The sequence below is a fragment of the Sander vitreus genome, chromosome 1, assembly GCF_031162955.1.
Source record: "Sander vitreus isolate 19-12246 chromosome 1, sanVit1, whole genome shotgun sequence".
Classification (NCBI taxonomy): domain Eukaryota; kingdom Metazoa; phylum Chordata; class Actinopteri; order Perciformes; family Percidae; genus Sander; species Sander vitreus.
The window spans coordinates 19,383,345-19,405,207 of record NC_135855.1 but is presented as its reverse complement, the minus strand read 5'-3'; the positions used below and the strand labels follow the sequence as shown (position 1 = coordinate 19,405,207).

Here is a 21,863-nt window from a genome sequence, read left to right as displayed (position 1 = left end):
CTCTCCTACCCCAATAATCATCTAATCTCAGATTTATCTGATCTGACTGTATCTACTGTAGAGAAATTTGCTCCAGCTCAACCAGCTATGACAGTAAAATGCTGATTAGGGACCCACTCACTGATTGCATCAGTATTAAACAAATAAATTCAGATATATTAATATATCATCCACAGTGGACATTTTACTGCAAAACAAGTATTTTTTATTTTGACAATACTTCTGAACTCTTACTTGTGTAGGATCTTGAAGGAAGGGCTTAACGTGTAACTGAGTATTTTTACATTAATGTACTGGTACTTTTACTTAAGTAAAGTATCTGAGTTTAAGTGGGTTTATCCTGATTTGTTTACACACCACCACAGACAGCAGACAGTGATCAGAGACTTGGATAATGTTATTACCAAGTGATCAGGGATATGGATAACTGGGTTAATTTATGTCTTATATAAACATCATATCCTGAATATGATTTAGGACAAGAAAGACTCATAACAACTGTTTGCATGCAAACACCCCAGTCCTGAAATGCTGGATTTCCACTAGTTTCTTTTGATGTTAGTGATGAGATGTTCAGCATGAGCTTGACATCATCTAAAGATGAACCACAGCAGATAACAGGTTCTGCCTTATTACAGCTTTTGACATGAGTACTAATTCACGTGTTCAGCAAATAAATAAAAAATACTTGCATAATGTTGTTGGTGCCTGGTGGGATACTACTATATAAATGTCAAGTTCTTCTTCCTGTGCTACTACTTATCTCAACTTTTATCACGAGCAATGCATACTTTACCTCAAATAAAATATGAATAAGAATTCACAAACACTTTGAGAGACCATATCCAAAACATAAAGGCAATATAAATCCCCTAAAACACAACAACTTTTACTTAATAATCCTTAGTAATCTCCGCTGGTGTTTTTTATTAAACACATACAACAATGTTTACGTGCAATGAATACAGATTTGATCAAGGCTTTAGAATATCCAGATATTAAACTAATTTAATTGTAGCATGTCATTCTTACCAGGCTATACCTGAAGGGGAAATGCTGTAGATTTCATTCTTACAAATATTTCAGCTGTGACTGAGCAACCACCAGCAACAAAAATATTTTTTCCATGATGTTATGTCTAATTCGGGACACGAGGTGGTAGGGAGACTGCTTGTGCTTTCCAGCTATTATTAAAAGTGTAATAAATCCTTGGGAGCAAACCCAATAAATAGAAACAAAATACTGGGATATTTTCAGGGCCAAATAACAAGCCTACACAGGTTTTTGCTATGGAGAACAACAATACCATAAATTGTTTTAAGAAAAACATGACGCCACCACCCAGATTCACATTAAATCAATAATTCATCACAACTACAGAGATAATAGCTAATATCAAGATATGTTTGGAAGTGAGTTGAACTGAAAATGGCCTTAATTACTAACTGGTCTATCATCGAACACACCTCTTCAACATTGCGTGGAAGTCTGGGACAGTGCCCAAGGAGTGGCAGACCGGGGTGGTGGTTCCCCTCTTCAAAACGGGGGACCAGAGAGTTTGTGCCAGTTACAGGGGTATCACACTTCTCAGCCTCCCGGGGAAAAGGATACTCCAAGGTGCTGGAAAGGAGGGTTCGGCCAATGGTCGAACCTCATATTGAAGAAGAACAATGCGGATTCTGTCCTGGTCGTGGAACAACGGACCTAGGGTCTCATTTATAAAACTGTGCGTAGGATCCTTACTATAAGTGTACGTACGCCCAAAAGCCCAAAATGGCGTACGCCAAGAAAAAGTCAGCTTTATAAAACCGTGTGTACGCACACCTGTAAGCAATGTTCCCTTTATAAATCACAGATTACCTACAAGTGTGCGTACGTGAATCAGCCTCTTATTCCGCCCAGTACACGCCCATTTTTTAACCATAAATAGTCAATGCAAAGCACCTCGTGAATGCTGATCAGTATATGAATGACACTGGCAGTTGTTACACCGAATCATGATGACTGGCGGAGAAAAAGCAAAAAACTTCTCAGACGTTCAGGAATTGCTGCAAATTGAATTATAATTTCGGCCTGTTCTTGCACAGTGTAGGGAAACCTGATCTATAACTACATGTATTAATAATACGTCAAAAATGGCAGGCATTATGGCACTCGGGGACAGCTTCGATATACCAGACCTAGATTCAACAGAACTATATATTATATCCAAACAAGCCTTAGTGATAAAGTTGAAGATTAGATATAATATTTATAAAAAAAACATTCAGCTGTCCCTGAGTTCCCTCAAATATTTCCCTCAAAAATTTCCCTCCGGAAACAGCCGGTTTCCCCCAGAGTGGCGAGTACCTGTATTTGGACCGGGATGGCACGGTTCCGGCGCGTTGCCCTCTCTACTGGACCACATTCAGTACATAGATCCAAGAGCTCAGCTTTAGGGTATCTAAATCGGCATATTAGCCAGTCATCGTCATGGTCCCTGAAGTCTCTTTTTCTCCTGATTCTTCCATTAGCGTAGTCCTCCTGCAGTGCCGTCATGCAGCATTACGCACGGGTTCACCGCAGTATTTATATGTTTACAACAATTTGGGATTGTTAACAACTTGCCAACACAGCATCAACTAGTGGTATCCCCCCCAAGATACAATTTGAAGACGAAAGAAAGTGTAATAGGCAAACACACTTTTCTTCACGCAGATTTTGACATGAACAGTATTAAAGTTCGGACTGATAACGAGGACATTAAGTGTAACGATTGCGCAAGAGCTTAACGGCTGTATTTTCAGACTTTGACATTTGATGATATATGCACAGTTTTAAAGACAGATATTTAGTTATTTACACTGTGCTCTGCCATTATCTAATGGTAGGGTATTTGATGCTATCCTGTATTCCATGCAGTTGGGCCATCTCCTCCTCCTGCGCTCCGTAGCAGACAATGTGACGGCGAGACAGCGCCGATTAAACATTAAGAACACATTTTTATTTAAGATTTGAGTTGGAGGTGTTTATGGAACAATTATCACTCAGTACAAGCGCAAATAGCACTGCTGGATTTAATCTTCATGGTAACGTGGATGATATGGAGTGAAAAAATGTGCGTGAGGCATCAATACTTGAAAATATTACGAGTAATCGTTATTCCCACATTTACTTTTTGCAGTCTGACTTCAGTTCACCACCTCACCATCTGCGTCGCCAATTCCTATTTTGTCCCCAAAATGTGCGTACGCATGGGTCAGAGTTTGCGTGGAGGACCGCACATTCTCCCGTCAAGTTTGTTTTTTATAAATCGCAACCTTTGCGTGGGAAGTGGTGTACGCACATTTTCAGCCCCATTTTGTGCGTACGCCACATTTATAAATGAGACCCCAGCTCTTCACTCTCACAAGGACCTGGGAGTATGCCTTTCCGTCTACATGTTTTTGTTGATATGGAGAAGGCGTATGACTGGGTCCTCTGAGAGATACTGCGGGAGTACAGGGTGAGGGGGTCCCTTCTCAGCGCTATCCAATCCTTGTACGTGCAAGCGAGAGCTGTGTCTCTCGCAGTAAGTTTGACTTGTAAGCTAAGGAATCACTAATTTTGTAGTATCATTCCCTGACAACTCCTGTTCTTGGAACTCCATGGACTCTTCTCTCACAGTTCTTCACCACCACTGGCAGTGTAGTTTGCTTAATAACCAGTCCCTCCAGGAATTCAGTGCGACTCGCATTTTTGACCAATCACCACAACTTAACTGCAAATTTGCCCAATAACCGGAATTTCTCGCGACTACAACCAATCACAGCAGTCCCACTTGCCAAACTTTGCATCAGTATGTGACGCTGAGAGCCACTGACCAAGCGGGAGTGAGAAAGGGTTGACGTAACACACGTACATTGCCAAATTCATTTCTTTGTTTCTGATATGAAGACAAGAAGTGTGTGACTCGAACATCTCACATTTACCAACAAAATGTACAGCGAAAACAAAACATTCAGACCAATCTGCCAACCTGTATACATTTTAACATCAAAGTCCGCTGAAAGCTGCTGCTGTTGTGTCAGCTCTCTTCAGCGGGCGGGGCTGCTGCTCAGTTCCCCCCCGCGACTGACGCACGCACACACAGAAACACACACAGTGGATGCAGGAAAAACCGGAGATGATACATACAGGATGATCTAAATTGAGGACAGCTATGCTTGTTATTGTCAGTGTTATTATTAAGTGCAATGATAAGTTAAAGTCCAATAAGTACTTTATCCAACCGCATGAATGTGTGTCCCAGCACAGGCCAGGATAGGAAATTAACTAACAATGAAAAAATCAACAAGCCATTGACAGAAATGTTCAAATTTGATTAATTCAATAAATTATTATTTTTTGTCTTAAATCCACCAGCCTTTTTCATATTATACCAACATTTGCAGCATCCTGAGCCTTTTTGGTAAGGTTACTAGGAAAACTCAGCCCAGAGTAGTTTTATTCTGCCTGAAACAAGTTTTAAACAAGTATACAAAACAAATCTCAACTTCTTTTTTTTTCTCTCGCAATTTCATTGCAAAATAAATACAAAAGACATCGCAACTTTTTTCACAATTTTTACAAAAGCTGCCGCAAATTCAGGCATTTTGGGCCACAACAATCTCAAAAAAAGGCCACGAAATCCTGGAGGGACTGAATAACATACAGAAGCCATGAGTAGGCGAGGAACAGCAACTGGCTGGCAAGAGCAGTCGTTGTGTGAGGCAACAGTAGAACGTATTACAGCCAACTTGTGTTGAACTCAGAAATTAATCTAAAGTTATACTTTCTCACCTATAGCTCTACTTCCAGCAAAGTTCTCAGAGAAATAAATTGTCATGAAATATTGGCGATGGCGCTAAATTAAATATTTAACGACTTAATTTAATGTTGGCTCATAAAACTGACACATATATTAAATATGACTATTTCTATTAATGAAAGTGATGTTTGGTTGAAGCCATGTTACCTCAATGCTGAAAGAATAGGCTTCTGCTCTTGTTAGTAAGCCTGTTTTTTTTAAAAAGCCATCACTGATTTGGAAGATTATCTCTTTATCTGCAAGGAAAAAGTTCTATCTAAACCTCTTTTCAGCATGAACAACTTTCATAACAACTTTCCACTGACTAACTTCAGTAGCTGTCAAAGATTACTTTCAGTAGTAGACCTCCCCCCGTCATAACAAGTAGAGTTAGAAACTCACCACACGTTTCCAATGTCTGAACGTGTCTGCACAATGATAAGGCTTTGCAACTGCTTCTGAATGTCTTGGAGAAGGCAAGTGTATCTCTGGGACGTCAGTGAGGGGCTGACTCAAGCTGGCATCATCAATTTTCAAAGCAGGATGCAGATTGCTACTTTACCTGAGAGTTACAGTAGAAGTCCTCTCTGAAGCCTGGTCCAGATAGGATGTGGAATAAACATATTGCGATTTACATACGCAGGTTGCACCTGCTCTGTCCAGTATTGAGTACTGGGAAAAAAACAGTACAGGGAGTACAAATGGGAGAAAACAGGTTGCACTGTGTTTCAACAGCATCCAAGTAAAATATTGTGTCTTATTATTTGTTTATACTGGTTTCATAATTTGTGTTTAAGCAATCACTGGTACAAATTTCAATTCAATTTCAATGTATTGTTATTTATAGTGAATTATCACCATGGACCATGGTCTCAGAACACTTCACAACAAAAATGTACAATTACAATTTACAATTTAGCCCATATAAAAGGCAAAATTTAATATTAAATATAAAATCAACAACACAAAAAGGAATATAATTGGAACACCACAGGTTAAAAATAGTTAAAACATGAAATAAAACAACGAAGGATAGTGCATAATAAAATAAACAATAAAACAATAAAACGGGTTCAGAGGTTATAGATTCAATACATGTCCGTAATGATTTGAATAAAGAAATGTTTTAAGTCGGGATTTAAAAATGTCCATTGAGCCTGCCTTCCTAACGTTGGATGGAAGACCATTCCAGAGGGAGGGTGCACAAAAGGCAAAGGCCCGGTGACCAGCTGATCTTTTTTTTATATTTGGGATGTTCAGGAGACCAGCATCCATATGGATATATGGTGTAAGTAGCTCCCTTAGGTAGGCAGGCGCAAGTCATTTTAGGGCTTTTTAAGTCGAAAGAAGAACTTTAAAAACAGCCCTGCCTTGCACAGGTAACCAATGTAGAGCAGCCAGAACTGGTGAAATGTGGCTAAATGTTTTTGTCTTAGTCAGAACTCGGGCTGCCGCATTTTGTACGAGCTGGAGACTTTTGGTCGTACAGGCAATTAGTATTTCTGCATCATGCATTGATAGCATTGGTCTTATTCTAGAAATGTTGCCTAGATGGTAAAAGGCGGTCCTAGTGATAGCCTTTATATGTGGGCGGAAAGTTAGTTTGGTCAAAGGTGACACCTAAGTTCTTAACAGTCACAGACATTTAAAATTTGTTTCTCTGCAGGGGTGCTATTTTTGGCTGGCCTCACTATGAGTAGCTCTGTTTTGTCTGCATTAAGCAGCAGGAAATTCTTGCCCATCCAATTTTGAATTGAATCTGTGAATGGTTATTTTGTAGAAGAGGGACATATAACTGTGTGTCATCTGCTTAACAGTGAAACTGAACATCAAAGCTGCTGATGATGGAACCAAGATGGAAAACAGCATAGAGCCCAGTACTGACCCTTGTGGTATACCACAGCCTACCTCGCACAGTTCAGAAGTGGATTTATTAAAAATGACACGCTGAGTTCTACTGGATAATTAAGAATTAAACCAAGAAAGTACTGTCCCTTTGATCCCAACATGTTTCTCAAGCCGGGAAAGAAGTAAAGTGTGGTCTATTGTATCGAAAGCTGCCCTCAGATCGAGGAGTACTAGAAATGATGCTTGGCCATCATCACATGAAAGTAAAAGATCATTTGTAACTCTCGTTAGGGCGTTTTCCGTGGAATGACCAGACCGGAAACCAGATTGAAATTTCTCAAATAGGCTGTTGTTAGATAAGTGGGCAGTAAGTTGTTCCACAATAGCCCTCTCAAGAATTTTTAGCCTACATTTCATATGTGCATGTGTTCTTCTATGGTGACATGAGATAAAGGAATTTGAAAAGGATTTTATTTTTTGTTAAATTTGCACAGCACATGCACAGTGTGTTGCAGAGGCTCACAGAGCGGCTGACACACACACCCTCCAAATCTTGAACGCGGCTGCCCCTGTGCATAAAACAAGCTGATTGGTTCATAGAACTTTGTCACAAAACATGTTCAAAACAGAAATAAAAATGTGTTCTCATTAGTACAAGCATAAAAGAATCAGCCAAGCAAATGTCTGCGAACAACACAAGTGTTCTGTATGTTTGCATACATGCAGCTTACATAATAATTTTCCACTCTTAAGGATGCTACATACAAGAACCATCCCTGCAGCCACGAGTACCAAACCCCTCAGCACAGCTCCAATACATTAATAGGGCTGCCATAGGGAACTTGTGTAAACTGAGCAGCTGCTATATGCTATGTGTCTGTCCACTTCAAGTCTAAAGGGTAAGACTCACATGAAGGGTCGTCTTTTAAGCAATAACGAAGTCTTCCATGATTCTCCCACTCTCTCCTTCAAATCCTCCTCTGTTTGCAGACACCGTACTAATTAATTGCTGTGTTGCAAACTTTGTTAACCCTAACCCTAACCTTTTGCAAAAGTCAATAGGCCACTTCATATGTGTAGGTCTTATTGTAGTGTGAGTGTAATTTTGTTGATATTAAGTGTTTTAATTGCTTTTTGAATTAGGTGAGGACATTTTTGCATTATCCGTAGTTTGCAAAATCTTCAGTAATTCATCACAGGGTCAGCCTCCAAACTAAGTCAACAGTGAGCCTTTTTCACGGGCCAGTTTCAGAAAACCTGGTATTGCACTCTCATATCGCACTATTAGTGTTACATTACATGTTATTTAGCTGACGCCTTTATCCAAAGCGACTTACAGTTGCTATATATGTCAGAGGTCACCTTTGGAGCAACTATGGGTTAAGTGTCTTGCTCAGGGACACATTGGTTCATGTATTGCAGTGGGAATCGAACCCTGCGCCATCACCACCCAGTGTCCAGTGTCAGTTCAATACATTCATTATAGTTGTACACCTTGTAATCAAAACCTGGTTTCTGTCTGCTACAGTCCGCTAAGCGTGGGGCTAATAGGCAGAGTGATTAGTAGGTGCATATCTGATTGCCTCAGAGAGTGTGGGCTGCAGCTCATCTTTCAAACTCTGGGTTTGCATTTGTTTTCTCTGCTCTGAACCATGCCACATCCCAAGAGGGCATTTTAGAACACTAAGGCACACAGAGTGACAAATTACCATTTTCTCTTGTTTGTATGCATAATGGAGCTGCACTTACTTAATGCTGATCTTATGCAAACCAGAAAGTCTGCTTTCTTTAAAGATACTGAGCTTCTGTTTTCGGTCTGTAAGGAGGACACTGAAATGACCAAATAGAGTGTATATGTTGAAGAAGCTCCTTTGAAGTGTGTAAGTCTTGCTTAAAGGTACAATTCCTTTCTATGACTTCTGAAGCATTTCCACTTTTATACACTAGCAGAAAATCTCAGAAATGACAAAGCAATGGATAGGCCTTGCAGTCTTACAGTCTGTCATCCACTCACTTGAGTGAACACAGAATGAACGTTTGAAATTTAGCCATGCTAGCGGCCCGGCTCTAGAAATGTTGGTCTGTCACTCGGTCAACCACATTGGTCTAATCAGAAATATCTTCACAACTATCAGATGTATTTCCAAAATTTTTGTTCACAATAGTCACTTACACACAAATTAAAGGCAATATAGGGTCCAGGTTGAAAAATATCAAAATTCTCCTTTAACAAAGCACAAACACAGCATTATTGTCTGGCTGAAGGTCCAAATGAAAGAGGAAGTGCTTATGATTGATTAATCATTTAGCTCCTGGGTGTCACATAGAGCTAATTTAGATAGCTTAATTAATATTAGATTAATTGCTTTTGTACGCTCCAGTCAAGGTTAGAGTGTTATTTAGAAATTAATATTTGAGAACACTCTACCTCAGTTGTTTCAATTTCCTCCAGGACTCAACTCTGTCTGTCATCTACCTTCATTGGGTCTCTCTTTGTGTAACATATTTAAGATATTAATCATTAAGGACTGTGCAGCCACAGTGTGTGTATTATTCTAAAATGAAAAAGTATGCATATCACATTCAATACAGCAGTTTTGGACAATTTTCTCCTATTGGACACCCCATGTTGCAGATATCATGGCTACAGAATTACGTAATGTAGGTACCAACAGGTTGACAGTCAAATCAATAAGCAGTCACAGAGTGCTTTCCATTTAGCTACTGTACTTGCTGCTTTCTCACGTCCTCCATGCTCCATTCTGTGGACCTGGAAATGTCTGATAGTCTGCAATCATGGAGGAAACTTCAGTCCTCTGCGTCTTGAAGACTGGAAGAGAGCGGGCTTCCAGAGAAAGGGTACATCCTATGCGGAAATATTTTACTGAATACACCCCTTCAGTGAAAATCTATTTAGTAGCTCTGTCCAAATTCAGGATATGGATCCTGTAAAGACAGCATTTCTAGACATGACCTGTCCCATTTCGAGGGTTTCTCCGAATGTGGTCGAGCTATGTAGCCTTCTTTTGCCCACATTAGGAGGACACAACTCAAGCTTTTACAGCCCTCAGTGTCCCATAATCAATTGTGCACCATCATGTGGTTAATGGAGCATTTCAGTGATCCTTCAACAACTCAACTCGTAATATCAAGAAAGGTCACTTAACTGCATTATATCTGGAATTTGCTCTCTTATTTATTGGTCTAGTTCATGTGATAAAAAACATCAGATTAAATACACCAATGAAAAAGTCAACTCTGTAAATAATGGAGGACAGGCATACAATCTCCTATTTGTGTTTCTTTGCAGCTTGGGTGTATTGCTTTACATATGCTGTTGAGTGCAAATTCTTTCAGTAACTTTAGTGATAAATATGGCCATGGAGATTTTGGACTTGTTAACGACAAAGAAACATATGCACCATTAGGTTTGGTCTCTGTGACCCCATTTCCACCTGGTATTAAAATGTGATCTGAGTGATCCGATCACAAATGAACAGCTCAGACCATTTGGCCACATTCTTTTAGCAGTGTGTACGTGTATGTGTCCTGGGCCCCATTAAGGACCGCCTACTCAACTGTGAGCGAAACTCAAACTCAGTCAAAGTATTTCTCATGCCACAGAAAGCACTTAGAGTGAATTGTGTGTTTTGGATTATTATCATACTGTCAGTGATGTGTCTTTTTTTTTCCGGTGCTGCCTGCTCTTATATCTTCAGCTCTCTAGAGCTCTCTGGAGCTCTGTGTCTCGCGGTTGCTTGGAAAAGGCAGCTGCGGGGCACAGCGAGTAAAGGGTGAGCTGGTGAGAAAAAAGCATTGGTTATATTAATTTTACTGAAATACTGTAGAGGCGCAGCCAAACAAGAAGTGACTTGTAGTGTTCAATCAGAATCAGAATCAGAATCAGAAATACTTTAATAATCCCAAGGGGGAAATTATTATTGTTACAAACTCCAGATATACAAACAACATATATTATACAGACAACATATATATTAAAAACAAATATACAAATTTACAGTAGAAAGATCAATGGTTGGTTTAACCTTAGCTTTGATTTTACTATAAAGTCTAATAAAAGGATGAGTTCACAAGTTCAAGGGAGTAACAAGTTCTCCCAAGTATCTTGTGCTCTTGAGACATATAATTATGTCCAGCTGCATAAATGACAGAATCTCAGCTGCCCGCCCATTTGTTACTACAGGAGTTGTGCGAAAGAAGGTCTTCAATACACGTTTGGGCTTAGGGCTTTTGAAGCTCTGATCATCACCGTTAAAGCGAAGCAGATAAATGAGAGAGTCTGGCTGATGCAACAGCTTGAAAACACTAGTGAAACTAACCCGGTGTCTCTCAAACGTCATGTTTCTATAGAAATTAATTTTCACTACATGCAATAGAAAGTGCACAGGTTTAACACGTTATGGAGCAGCTCTGCAACCAGATCATTCCTGGGTGCATGTACTGTAAGTTTTTTTTAGCAAATTCACCAGCAAACTAAACTGTTTAGATTCTTGACATGAACATGTTGCACAGGATAGATGTTAGTAGTAGTAGTAGTTAGTATTAGTAGTAGTATAATAGTTATCCTCTGGACAGCGAGTCTCTTTTTCCTTTTTCTCCTTTTTCCACCAGGTGGCACTTGCCCGCTTGCGGTGTGAAGCGCGTCTGCTCTATTCTCGCAGATGTAGGAAACCCCGTGATATATTATCAGTGTTGGGAGTAACAGGCTACAAAGTAACGCACTACAAAGTAACGCACTACAAAGTAACGCGTTACTGTAATTCCATTACTTTTAGTGCTAATGAGAATGTAACTAAATATTTTTTTCATCAAGTAACGCAATTACAATTACTGAAATTTAAATGAGTTTGTTACTCACGTTACTCTCTTTTGTGAAAAATGAACGCTTGCAGACAAGAAGACAGATAGGCCTACTTTAGCTGCTTCTGATCTAACGTCGCAGGACCTTATGGTAGCTCAATGATACACCAATCGAACAATGAGCATTAAACCACAGCATGGCCGATAGTGCGGATGAGCTGTCTCTCATGGAAGTATGGACATTGTAAAATCATCATTTAGTCTTCTTTACTCTGAACTCCTGATTCAAGTAACAAGTGAGCAGTGACACACACGTTTTGGGTGCTACCATATATATCACAGTATATACACAGGCATGTTTTAACTACCGTATATATCACAGTATATGCACAGGCGCATTCTAACTACCGTATATGACAGACATTACTTTTCGGTCGTCGAAATTAAAGACAAAAATGTAGTGGTGAGTTGTCAATTATGTGCAGGTGTAAATATCCTTTCCACATCTAAGAGTAGCAATTCAAATCTTATGAAGCACCTGTTGAAGCAACACGCTTCGACAAAGCTAGTAGCGAAAGACCCAGCCCTACGGATGCTGAAGGCGCCACTCCATGCAAACAACCAAAGGTAGATTTTACACGGACTGCAGTGCAGCCGATAAGCCGGGCAGAGCTGAATAAATAGATTGCTAGGTATACTGTAGGCCAATCACTTTTATTTCATTGGGCCTAATGTGGTAAAAAAAAAAACACTGTTAAATGACTGAGACAGTTGTTATTTTGTTTCAAGTATTAAAAGGGACGTTTGTACTACTGCTTGATTTGAAGGCCTGTTGCCCTTAGAATAAATAGGTCTAAAAATTATGTTTATTGTGTTAGACTGTTCAGTACTGTTCATATTTACATTTAAAAAGCAGACATAAAAGTAACTTAAAAGTTACTTTCCCTAGTAACTAATTACTTTTGATATACAGTAATTGGTAAAGTAATTCAATTACTTTTAAAAGAAGTAACTAGTAACTGTAACTAATTACTAATTTTCAGTAACTTGCCCAACACTGTATATTATTGTATTGCCATTACCTGTTTTCCCTGTTTTTATACAGAAGTATAGTTTGCTAAATATATCACATTTTTTAAGCTGGATATTGGATGTGAAAAGAAGGAAATGGTTCTTCCATAACATTGCAGTTTAGATGTGTCTGAATTTCCCACAGCAGGAGTAATTTATATAGTTCTATTTTATAGCAATCGATTATCTGTTCAAAACATGTTCTATGTTCTATGCAAAATGTAAAATGTTCTATTAAAGAAAAGATAGGAAATAAATATTTGTGTGTGCTGTAAAGTGGTTAGAAAAAATGACATCGGAATCGGCTGAAATCGGTATCGGCTGGTCAAATTCAATGAAAAATCGGAAACTGGAATAAGCCTAGAAAATTGTAATCGGTGCATCTCTAGTCATACCCTTTCTGTGCAAATGTCTGTAGGTTAAAACTACTTGTGTTCATCTAACAAATTAAAGATTGAATTAAATTGATATTCATAATCTGTTTGTAGGTCTCTTTTTTGATGCTGTAAGTGGTAGAGCCAAAGACGATTTTTTGGATTATAGGCAATAGAGTAACTGACTAAATACTCTGCTTGCTATATGGCAATTGTTATTTACATAATGCATCCATACAGTATTTCCTTCTCATATTTTTACAGTGGGACGCTATCCCAGAGATGGATGAGCAGAACAGACCTATTCACACCTTCCAGGTTTGCCACGTAATGGAGCCAAACCAGAACAACTGGCTAAGGTCTGGATGGATTCAGCGGCAGGCTGCACAGAGGGTCTGGACCACATCACAACACTTCCTCAGACACACTGTCCCAGAAATTTGAATTAAATGAAGTAGTCTTGAAGTAGGGCCTGGTTGTGATATTGCCTCAAGGTTGGGAAAGTGTCAACATATGAGAAAAAAAAATGGCAGGCAGATGTAAAGTAACAAAAAACCACGACTTCACTCTGATAGAGACTGGTTGATTTTTAATACAGAACAGTCCATGATAAATTAAAGATGGTGCAGGATTTCTTCTTTACACATTGACTGGAGTGCTGCTCAGTCTAAAACAGAACTGTATCAAACTCCTGAAGACCCTACTAATCTGGCTGGTTTGATGCAACCATATCAGATTTTCAAATTACATTTTATCAAACCGTTGTCACGGGTTGCATTTTATTCTTTTTACTATTGCTTGTATGCAATTATATGCTGTCTTGTTTTTTAATTACTTTCTATTAACTGCTCTGATGCTTGCACTGAATTGATTTTTGTATATGTAAACAAAAAGCCTGGCATGGGTCAGGCAATATGTAGTCTATATCCACGACGTTCTACTTCTGGGATTGCTAGAGTGCCGTCGGATATTCCGCCGGATGTCAGTCTTTTCGGCCCGGATGTCCGTTACCTTTTGCTTTCTTTGTGTTGGAATTTTAAACTCTGGTCGATTTCTGAGGACTATGGTTAACTGCTCCTCATATCTCTGCAGGGTAAATCCAGACAGCTAGCTAGACTATTCTGTCCAGTCTTCTGTTGCACAACAAAAACAACTTTTGAACATACGTTCCACCAAAACAAGTTTCCTCCCGAGGCTATTTTGCAGCGACACCGTGGCTCTGTCTGGCGCATGACGATTGTGATTGTTTTAAAGAAATGCCAATAAACCGAAGCATGTTTTTTCTCCCATCCCGGAATGCTGTGTGGACTAGCCAGACCCTCCTCCGCAGCGCTGTGGAAGATGATCTGGCAATGCGAGACTAGGCAATATGTAGACCCAAATTGAAACCAAATTGTTTAAAGGGGCTGTACTCGATATTCCGAAAACAGTGGTCTGGCATTGCCTCCACACGACTCTCACAGACAATTCCCTAACTCGTTTAGATGCTTTGTCACAGCCCTCACCGTCTGATACAGACGCACAAGGCACACACAGTAACACAACACACAGAGAAAGTGTGACCTCATTCTCTGCTCAGGACGCCATTACTCCGCTATATCCTTATCATAACAAATAGTTGTTTGCTGCCATATTAATGTTGTGAATATCGAGTACAGCCCCTTTAACACCCCTGTATTTGTAATGTCTAATGAGCATGTGATAATTTAATTATTTATCTATATTTTAACTCAGGTATATGTGGAGCTACGTTTCACACTGAGAGACTGCAACTCCATTCCTTGGGTGTCTGGTACCTGTAAGGAAACGTTCAACCTCTTTTACCTGCAGACAGAAGAACCACTCTCAGAAGGGGCCCGGTTTAGGCCTTCTGACTATGCCAAGGTTGGTTATCTAAGCGGTATCACGAAAAAGGGTTCTCTGTTGCGCTTCTGGTCGGATTCAGTAACCGTGAACTGTGATAACAAGTGTATGTTGGCTTTAAAGGTGGATACCATAGCGGCAGATGAGAGTTTTACACAGACAGATCTTGGAGATCGTGTTCTTCGTCTCAATACCGAGGTCAGGGAGGTGGGACCAGTGACACAGAACGGCTTCTACTTGGCCTTCCAGGATGTGGGAGCTTGTATTGCTCTCGTGTCTGTCAAGGTCAGTGAACAGAGGTGGTGCGACTTATGTTCGCGTGAATTACAGCCATGAACTTGTATTTTATGTTGTAACTATATTCCTTTCACAAGACTTCCTGTTTTCCCCTTTCACACAAGGTGTTCTATAAACGCTGCCCATCGACTTTAAGGAACCTGGCAGCATTTCCTAACACTGTTCCACATATGGACTCATCCTCTCTGGTTGAAGTAAGGGGTGCATGTGTGGAGAATGCAGAAGAGAGGGACACACCCAAATTGTACTGTGGTGCTGATGGAGACTGGCTGGTACCACTGGGACGCTGTGTCTGTAGTATTGGCCACGAGGAGATGGATGGCTACTGTCGGGGTAAGAAGTGTGTTTGTATACTCATTTTAGAGCAGAAGACTAACAGTACACTAAAGCTGGAGATACAGGGAAGGAATCAAATGATAAGAAAGAAATGGGGAGAAGGGAAAGGAAGAGAAGGCAGTGCATTATATTAACAGATCTCTAGGGCCTCCCCAGTCATCTGCTGGAGTTTGAGTTTACAGAACTGCTATTTCCTCCTCTCAGTCTAACACCCTGCATCCTGGTCTGATCCTCTACATCCCCATCTATCTTCATCTCTTCACAGCTCCACTTGCCCCTCATCATCTTCTCTTCTCTCTTGTCCACTTTTTTATGCTTCACTTACACCCCCCCCCCTCCTTCTTTCTCCTCTGTGTCCCTTTATTTGCTCTCTCTTCATTCTTCCCCTTGAATTCTTACTTGCTATCTCTCATCACCATCCTTTTCTGCTATGAGATCCTAAAAAATGTGAATAAGAAGATATCAGCGTACGTCACCAAGGATTGCCTGACATTTCACAAAATTACTACTTTGGCTCTCATGAGAAACTTTAGTTTCTATCAATTATTTGGTTCAAATGGAAAAGTAATTTCTTGTAATCTCAAGCTGTTTTGGGGTTTCTGCTGTTTATATGTCATGCTGTGGTAGATAAATGTAAACATTCAGCCACACAACATTTACATAAACGGTCTCAAATCTAAAACCTTTCATAAATACCACAAAGCTTCTGGCTTTTCTTGGACACCTCCTCTTGAATTAGTCGTATCAGCATAACATAAATATGGATTGTTGTCAGCAAAACAGATTAAGAAAAAAGTTAAAGAAACTGTTGAGTTGTTCCAGATAGTCTTTGGCCTGGTTTCTCAATTAGACTGTGCAGACAGACTGGGGGCTAGTTGGCTAATTGCCTTCATTTGTTAGTTTCACAGCTAATTTAGCTGGCACCTCGTCTTTTTTAAAACTCGCCCAACCCTCTCTTTCATTTACGAAGCTCAGACTTACTGTTGTAATTAAGGCAGGTGCTAAATGGAGCCACACTGCATGATTACAATTGAAGTGCATCTCATGTTACTTGCTAAATTTTGCAGACTTACAGAAGTCTCAGCTGGTTGGGGTGAAATTCATGAAGTATCCCTGTGGTGATGTGGTTACTTAGAGAGAACTCCAACAGTCATTAGTACAGCTGATATATAGGACAGGCTGTAATATCGCCTTTATTTGCTCTGCGGCTGTACATTTTATTTTCATCTTTTCATCTTCTTCTCTTTTATCTGCTTCTTATTTATCCTTTCTCTCTCCCTCTCTCTCTCAATCATCTCAAAGATGTAGTTAAACAACACAGAAGCCTGTCAGGAGAGATTATTGATGAGACTGCAGTTTAGGAGCAGCACGCTCACGGTGTCCCTCGTATATATATGTCCTACATCTATATTCTCCCTGTTCCTCTCCTTTAGTTGATAGTAGTTTTTTTTCTTGTTTGAACTGTGGTTGCAACAGTAGGGGATCTTGGCAGCCGTTACAGTGAATGGGTCAGTAACTCATGTAGCAGTAACCCACTTGGCACTTAGAACACTATGTGTGTGTTTGTCTATTTATTCAGTCATATGCACTCAATGTTGAGAGAGAGTTTAGATTAAATAAATATATATATATATATATATATATATATATATATATATATATATATATATATATAAATATATCTGTACATGATTGTACATCGTAAATATATAGAAACTATATGTGTATCTATATCCACAAATGCACCTATACATTTATACTCTACACGTAAACATTCACAAAAACAATCATACACTAACATACAACCAGGCATTAGAAAAAAATCCCATGAAAAGACAATGTACAACACAACCTCACTAAACAAGATAAAAAACAAGCAAACCCCAAAGACTTCAGCTATCCATCTTTTGCAGGAAGGGTTGCTGGGTTTGTTCTGCACTGGACGTGTGTAAGATTGTTGCTGCTCCATAGCAGTCTGTTTGTATTTGCTGCTCTTGTCTGTGGAGGCTAATCATGGAGTAGATGCGGTGCGCGTGTCATCTCTTTGACCAGCTGAATGGCCGCCTGCTCCCTCCTGCTCTGAAAGATGGGAGTTATGGTGGTGGGGTGCAGCCTCTGGAGATAATCTAGTTGTTCTTCGAACTAACAAACCAAAGTTGTCAGACACCTCTAGTTGACAGTAGAAGTGTAATGTATTTTTATATTGCATTATTGATATATATTGTGATATTATATTTCCTTGAAAATCTATTTAGAAACCGCATGGATTAAATAACCAGGCAGGATTGTCTGTTTTCAGCTAATCCAGCCGACAAATTGAGGTATTTAGTCACATTGACGTAAAAAAAACTAATATCTAATATATTAGGTCTGTCAAAATTAACGTGATAATATTGAGTTAACGCAAATTCCTTTTAATGGCGCCAATTTTTTTGACGCACAATTAACGCATGTGCGTTCTGTGATTTGGGCCTCAGGCCGCTCTGTCTGGGAAATCAGAAAGCCATGCAGCAGTAATGATGCAGAGAAGCCTCCTCCCCCTCGCCAAAGGCAGGCCGCCCTGGATAGTTTGCAACAGAGACGCCTGGACAACTGTTATTGGCTTGAGTTTGCCATATTATGCTTTCAGCATATTTTTTGAGTATATAGTAGCCTACCTTTGAGGTTATTCTTGAGAATATTCTAGACAGTATTTGTCATTGTTTTGTTGCAATAATAATAAACATTTGCATAAAGCAAGTATATTTATCCGCTCTCACTTTGATAAGAGCATTAAAAACTTGAAAAATATCCCTTTTAAAGTAGGCTACATTTAGAACAGATAAAAAATGTGTGATTAATTTATGATTAATCGCGAGTTAACTATGGACAATTATGCGATTAATTATGATTAAATATTTTAATCGATTGACAGCCCTAATATATATATATATATATATATATATATATATATATATATATATATATATATATTGCCATAAACCAGTCTTGCTCTTAAATTTGCAACAATGCCCACAAAGGTCTAATACAGCCAGCGATAATAAAAGGACAGCTATCTCGGTATAAACGATATGGCAAAATCTTTGACAGTTGACAGATCTATGTCGTCTCACATCATCCTGCTGCCCAACTGGCAGAACTGACTTCAGGGATATTCACAAGAGACACAACAAGCCTATTTGTATTAGTGCCGCATTCATGTGGAATCTATCGGAATAATCAGAAAAAATGAGTTACAAACTACAAGCAACTACAGAAAAATGTGAACAACCACAATAATGATTTAATACAGAGTTCACATCATCACTTATGCACAGGCAATGGCCATATTGGTATTAAGATGAATTAAAGAGAATGCTGACAAGGGTTGTGATACAAAGTTGTACATGATTACCTATGTAATTGTTGTAGCCAGTTACTACATAGAATACAGTCCATGTAACGGTAATAAACTTACTAACGTATTTACTGTATGTACAATGCCAGCAAAATACAAGTTATAAAACCTAAAAACTGTTATGAGGCCTACAGTGTATTTTCCCTTTTGACAGAGCTAGACTCGCAGTTTCCCCTTGTGTCAAGTCTTTGTGTCTGCTAAACATTTCTCAGAGTTATCTCTGCACTGCACTGAACTTATCATCCCACGGTCTCTAAAAGAAAACAAGTATATTTCCCAAAATGGCTTTTTCTTTAAGATTCACTCTACTCTGAAATACTGTTGGAGCATCCTGGATAAAGGACAAGGAAATCAAAGGAAATGTAAAGGAAACCAGAGATATTGCTATGCTATTGTTTGGATGTGCAGGAGCTACAGTACAGTCGGGTTCAGAAATGTCAGGTAATGTCTATTGAGTTTGATGTGCTGTGCAATTCTCAAACGGCATCTTCAAACTCATTAACATTAGGTTAGAAGAGATGATCAATAGTAACAATGCATTATGGTCTTGCAATGAATGATTTATGGCTTTAATGAATTACGGCCCATTCTTTTTTCCTATCAATAATTTCCATAGGTCTTGCAAAGCTTGTGCTGTGATGAAGACGTGCACTTTGCAAGTAGTTGCAGGAAGTTTAGGCATGAACTTGCGGTGACTTCTGCTTTCTCCTCAGTTTCGTTTTGGAACACTGCTTCAAAGGGTGCTGTGATCAAAGCTGTCTGAGAGGCAGCATGGGGAAAGAGCAAAAGAGGGGGAGAGCGAGCGCGCACGCAAGAGAGAGAGAATAGGTGATACCCCAACGCTCCCAAATATAAGCAGAGCTCTGCGCTAACACGTCCATCTTTCCCTCCCAGCTGCCTAAACAAAGGCATCAGCGCTTATCAAACCCTTCTTTCCACCCCAATAGCATTCTGCCAGACTGTTTTGACATCTCAATCGAGTGCTTTATTATTCCATTCCTTTCATTCAGTGTCAGCCACAAGAGGATTACTCAGAGATAGGCTGGTTATATCATGACCTAGATAAGGCAACATCATAGTGCTAATGCTATTTGTTCCACATCCTTTTGTCACACCATCATATTCAAAAGGAGACAGTGGGCAAAGCCAGTAGAGACGTCTTTTTGAATTGTATTTGAATCAGAATAAATATGCAGACAAGACCAAAAACCAACTAGTAAGCTAAGTGATTACATTCAATAGCTGGCAAATCTTCCATATTCAAATATTTAGGTTTTAACAAAACCTTCTGAATGATCGGTTTTGCAGCTAACACCTCCGGTACTTTTCATCAAGTTGATACGAACACAGATTAATAATCGAAAGCAAATTAACAGAGATTTTCAGAATCACACAAGTCCATCAGTGTGTGCTCTTTTTCCCCACGATCCATCCATGTCGAGAGTTCTCCAATAATCGACAAACATTAGCTTGGTCACTGATGATCTCCGCTGTCTCAAGACATAGGATTGATCAGGCAGAAAAAGTACAAACTTGTGACCTTGAATTTAGGTAAAGTGGATTAGGAAAATGAGGAGATCAATACATTCTCTTAGTTGTATCTGAGCCCCTCTTCTGTCCATTAAGGACTGTGTTTTCTCTGGCCTTTAACGCAGCTCAGCCAGACTAGAGCATCACTCATTCTCTGTGAACTTCATATCTGCATATCAAAGCTGAGAGTACAGAGTAAACATAGTCTCTGGGTCCATCTGTTTCTGACAACGTAAAGCCAAGAGAAAACGTCCAACTACACACCCAAACAACTCAAAATCTCTTAGTTGGCACGTCATTCCTTTCCTGCAAATGTGCAGTTGATGAACTTCCTTTGACCGAGCCCCTGTAGGTTATCTAAACTCAAATCAAAAGCATCCTTAGGTGCTACTCTTGACCTGAAGCTAAAGTTTAATCACTGCAAGGTGTTTTAAAAACAAGTCTTTTTTAAGCTGCTCTGATCAATATTTCCATGGATCAAATTACTGTGTAATTTAAAAGGGGATCACTTGCAGTGACGTACCCACAGACAATTACCCCCCGACTCTGCAGTTCCTCTCAGCTCTACAGAGCTGTGCAGCATCTTCTAGCACATAGTCTGTTTTCCAGACCGCAACTTTACTGTTTTAAGCAAAAACGCTCCAGAAACCCACTCTACACTACCACCACCACTCAGACAAAGTTATAAACTATTGGTAAACACAGTGGAGCATTTAGCAGCTAAAGAGCCAAATATTTCTCTTAGTAGTTGGTGGAGACCAATACAGAGCTACAAAGTGAGTGCATTTTGGGCACAAACTCGACTCCAAACGAATGCTACTATAGCTCTGTATCTGCTGCGTGTAAAGTTGATAATATTAGAATCTTGTGTACAGCTTGTTGCGCCTACTGCTTCCTGCTTCTCAATTGTTAAGATTTGTTTATTTCATTTGCGATATAGTAGATTGAATGATCTTTGGGTTATGCACTGTTGGATGAATACAACAACCACAATTGCCATAATAATTGATAGTAATAAAAAAAAAAAAGTTAGTTTTGGCCCTAAAGCTAATAACTAGTGAAACATACTGTGTCTGCATTATTGTTGTATGTTTTCTGTGTGCAGCAGTATTTGCTCCGAATGGGAATATGCATTTTGTGCCAATATTGTTCCTTTCATGAAAAAGAATGTGTTCCAAGACAAAAAAGCCAAACAACTGATAGTGTACAAATTGGATCTCATTATGTGCCTGTGTGTGCATATATGTGTAGGGGATGTTTTCAAACTTTTTGATAAGAATAGTGGTATGAGTATTGTAATTGCTTTTTGGTGGTGATCTTTCCAGCAAATCCCAGAGCAGGGAGCCGCTGGAAATTCAAATTAATCTGTGTTTGTTGCCTTTGGCTGGAGCTCAGCATAGGAGGAATGTAATATCCAAGTGACTGAGGTGCCTCAAAAATTGGAAGCTGGGTGACAAATTACTCTTCCCATTAGAGCTAAGCAGCAATGCGATTTTGGCGAGGATTTCTGTCTGCGTGT

The 21,863-nt window shown here is 39.4% G+C and overlaps 1 protein-coding gene across 3 annotated transcripts in view; it reads left to right on the top strand.

Moving 5' to 3' along the window:
* The window catches only part of LOC144515842 (ephrin type-A receptor 6-like), a 65,221-nt gene that overhangs the window by 15,373 nt on the left and 27,985 nt on the right, over positions 1 to 21,863 (top strand). For all 3 annotated transcript variants that reach the window (XM_078246998.1, XM_078247007.1, XM_078247016.1), the window contains 4 exons: positions 13,186 to 13,314; positions 14,656 to 14,805; positions 14,908 to 15,069; positions 15,186 to 15,414. In XM_078246998.1, coding sequence (XP_078103124.1) covers positions 13,186 to 13,314; positions 14,656 to 14,805; positions 14,908 to 15,069; positions 15,186 to 15,414 — 670 coding nt within the window. The remainder of the gene's footprint in view (positions 1 to 13,185; positions 13,315 to 14,655; positions 14,806 to 14,907; positions 15,070 to 15,185; positions 15,415 to 21,863) is intronic.